Below are 4,019 nucleotides of genomic sequence, written 5' to 3' on the forward strand. Positions count from 1 at the left end.
TATGAAGTGTTTGTTTACGTTATGGACTACGAAGCTTCGGAGCCCGGAGGTCGACGAAGACTATCACGTTTGATGATGATGCGTGTTCGGGTGGGATCTGAACGACTCTGCGGTACCGTCGTGCGGGACGGCGTTGTTTTTATACCGTATTTTGTGAATGTCGAACGACTGTACGCGATGACTCGGCCATGAAAAAAAAGGGAGTTACACAAGTTTCCGCACCACATTCGTCAGAGGACTGTACTCGATGATTCGGTCATGAATAATGAGGCAATACGCAGTGGTGTCGGCCGGAACGTTTTCCTTACATTCGAATTCTACGCGAACGTCTACGGTGGCGCTTTTCACCGCCTCGTTCTGACGAGAGTAATCGATCACTACAAATGGGCCGGATGTTAGGAATGATTTTACGGTTAGATACGCATCGTCGAGTTTTCGTCCATAGTAAGATTTTTGAAATTTTGCATACATGTCATACAGTATAGCAAATTTATTGTTCTCGATATCAAGATTCATGTGGTCATAAGGATAAAAGTCTGAATTTAAGTACAGTTTCACGTTGGTGAGCTTGCAATGATCGAAGATCGAGGAATCGCGTGTTAACACGTTTCGTCGTCCTGTTTGTAGGGCAAAGATAACGTAACGCGGTTTCTCTAATTGCGCTGCCGTTTTTACGGCCCACGAGTGCTTCGTCGTGCTCTGCAGCAATGGAAATTCGTACAGATCCCATGAACGAAATCCGACGCTTAAAAACCGTCCGCTCTCCAGCGTTCGCAGAAGCGATAATTTGTTCACATCGTTCAGAACAATGTGCGGCACTCGCCATTGCACCCTTGAAAGAACGATTTTCGAACTTTTAGCATTCTCTTGCGCCACGATGCAATTGTTATCGGTGCGCGCGCGGATCAAGATAAGTTCGTGTCGCGCGTTCACCACTACACGTTTGTAGTCCTCGCAAAAGCCTAATAATATTTTCAAGGGGACGCACAGGCTGAAGGAACCGCTGTCGGAAACGTTTGGCTCACCCCACCCGGCGTTCTGCAATATATCGAGTTCGCGCGACGTCAACGAAACGTAATTCTTAATTGTACTAGTTATTCCAACGTTGCGATTTCGATCGATCTCTACGCCATTGAGTTCGTAACGTATCTCCTCGAACATGAAGGCTACGCAGTTGCTCGCAAGTTTTGATGTCTGATTCGTCGTCGTCGATGCCTCATCGGACAATTTTCCCTCCACGTATAGAGCGCTTTCGCACGGTAAAGTGTACAGATCCTGCTGCTGTATGGGTATTCGTATTTCATCGCTGTATCCGAACATTGCATTGGCATAGGGGTTGTACGCGTGAGTCTCGATCTTGACGATGCGCTCGTCGAACATCGGCTCACCTCCGATGCTCAGGATGTCGACCACCATAATTCGTGTTTCTCACAATGAAACCGAGCGATCGCAGGAACGCGACGTTCGCGGCGCTCAATTGATTTTTTTTGTTCTCTTTCGCTCCTCTTCCTCCTCCTCCTCCTCTTCTGTCGATGTACGGAACAGACTCGTTTTTCACGCGTGAATCACTAACAACGAGCATATCTTACGCTACGCGTTTTCTCACGTGCAATCGTATCGTTATCTCTTCCCCGCGAAAATCAATCGGATGTCCGTTTTGATCGACCACACGCACTGTTATATCGGTCACGCTCCTCACGATGACCGGTAGATAAATGATCTGCGTCGGCGTTTCCGACAGTTTATATCCCGGCGGAACATTCGGCACGAATTCGTGTATCGCGTGTACCGGTTTGTCGTTGCTGTACGCCCCCGCGGTAATGTTGCATTCCACGCGTACGACGTTGACGCTCATGATATTTATTGGTTGGTCCGACACGTACCATCTGTTCCGTTCCAACACGCGCGTTGTCGAGAAACCCAATATGGAGCCAATATTGTTCGGTTGTGTAAAATTTACTCTATACGCGCATTTTATCTCGGTCCTCATGGTATTTTCATTGGCGCGAAGAACGATAGTATATGGGTTATCCTTCTCTTCGTCGTTGACGTCGTAATCGTCGTTGTCGTACACGCGATACTCGTTGAGATCTTCATCATCATCCGTGGATTTGTCCCGCTGTCATCGTTGTCTGTCGATAATCGCGGCCTTGAGGTACCGTTCGATTGCGCGCAATTCGTATGATCCCTCGGGAATGACGATCGGTTCGTCGTTCTCACCAAAATAGAATGTATCGTTTGTTGAATTGACGTTCGGTATCGTGTTGTAGGTATCGAAATTTGCAAGACCTAACTCGTAGTCACCGTCACTGAGATTGAGAGCGGGAAAAAAACTCGCGACGAGAACGCCGCTCGTTCCTGTCAGCGTGAGCGTCAGCGACATGACGGTCGAGAGTCGACTGAGATTTATTTCGAATGGAGTTACGGTTTTGTTGTTTTTTGTGTGTGTGTCGTCCAATCGAATTCGTATAGAAACTTCAAGCACAACTGACCGCAGAAAGTTTGACTGAACGTTTGATACGTCCGATGATTGTACGATACGTTGACGGCCTTTAGATAGCGCGCGAGTTCTCGCGGAGGTCGAAGATTTCCAAAACTGTCAAAGTACACAGCATCGTTCGCCTGTTTCGTATATGCAACCCAATGCGTACCCGGGCCCGCCGTGTTATCGAGATTCACGATACCGCATTCCTCACGTCGCACTTTCACGGGTAAATCGTCGCGCATAAACACGCCTCGAAAGTGAGGTATGTGTAGTTTACGCGCCGCTCGACTCAATTGTTCGTTCGTCGTGACGTCATACATCGGTAAATCGAGCGCCTTTAGCGTCTCCGTCCACGTTTTTTTTTTTTTTTATGTTTCCTACCACTACCACCTCCGTATTTTTTGTACGGTGCGAGGTACAGTCCGCGACCCTCCATCCTTCGATTGTGACGTTGAAGCTCCTCTAACTGGCGTCGCGCGGCTTTATTGTCGTTCACGGCCTTCGCTACACCAGCGGCTCCACCAATCAAAGACCCAAGGACCCCTAGTATCGGCAGAATGGGCAACAAGCCTCCGCGTTTCGCCGTTGGCAATACTCTTTTCCTCCTCTTCCTTCCTCTCTTCTTTTTCATACCCATTCCCAATTTCGTTTTTACCTTCATAGCACCCCATACAGCGGTCGCCGCGGCTCTCTCACCAAGGGTCGCGTTTCTCGCTGTGATACGATCGCGCGCTTTCTCAGCGAGGACTCGATCGGCAGCGTGACGATCGACAAGGTTGTTGCTTCGCGAATACGCAATGTCGTGCTCGCGACACGCCGCGTCTAACGGATTCACCCCTCGCTCACCGCGCTGCAATCGTTCGTCTAGACGAGTTCCAGGTCCACAAAACTGATAACCGGGCACGTGCAGTTCGAACGGAAGCGCGTTTATCGCTTTGTTCAACAGACCAGCGCCTATACGTTTTGCACGCTTTGACATTGAGCGCAATCCTTCACGAGCGGTGGTGGACCGTCAATGTGTGTGTCTTGCCAGGATTGATTGTAATGCTTGCGACACGCGCGATACCCTTGCACCTCGGGATCGGCTTTCAACGTAACGTCCAGTTTATCCCACAATCGGTCCACGTAGTTGCCAAAGTAGCGTAGCAGAACGTGTTTCGACACGAAACGTAACTGTTCGGGAGACCACTCGAGAATATCGCGCCTGTCCAGCAATGCCAGCAACATCGTGACGACTGTGTGCGAATTGTCGAATCGGCCGTGTATAAATAGAACGACTAACCGACGAACCGGTCCTGTATAAACTAGAGCGAATCGCTGCGCAGGCGCGCAGTACTACGTGTGAACGACACAATGCGATTCGTGTCGCGAGTACCAACGATTGGGGTGCACAATCTTGACCGTAGAACGCGATCGATGTCGGAGGTAGCAGAGAAAACGCGCAGACACGGATCCTTGTTGCCTAACACAATACGCTGCATTATCTGCGGACCATCCAATTGCGGTAAAACTAACGTGTTGATAAGCCTATTGG

At 49.4% G+C, this 4,019-nt stretch overlaps 1 protein-coding gene across 1 annotated transcript; it reads right to left on the reverse strand.

The window, feature by feature from the left end:
• Window positions 1-204: 204 nt before the first annotated feature.
• Window positions 205-1,416, reverse strand: LOC105556832. Its single transcript, XM_012003945.1, has one exon. The coding sequence runs from the start codon at window positions 1,414-1,416 to the stop codon at window positions 205-207; it is 1,212 nt and encodes a 403-aa protein (XP_011859335.1).
• Window positions 1,417-4,019: the final 2,603 nt, after the last annotated feature.

This window comes from Vollenhovia emeryi, unplaced genomic scaffold (assembly GCF_000949405.1).
Source record: "Vollenhovia emeryi isolate VEMERY1.0 unplaced genomic scaffold, V.emery_V1.0 DF939755.1, whole genome shotgun sequence".
In the NCBI taxonomy this organism is placed as follows: domain Eukaryota; kingdom Metazoa; phylum Arthropoda; class Insecta; order Hymenoptera; family Formicidae; genus Vollenhovia; species Vollenhovia emeryi.

Coding starts and splice junctions, on each gene's coding strand:
- LOC105556832 (XM_012003945.1), bottom strand. CDS start 1,416: ATGGTGGTCGACATCCTGAGCATCGGAGGTGAGCCGATGTTCGACGAG.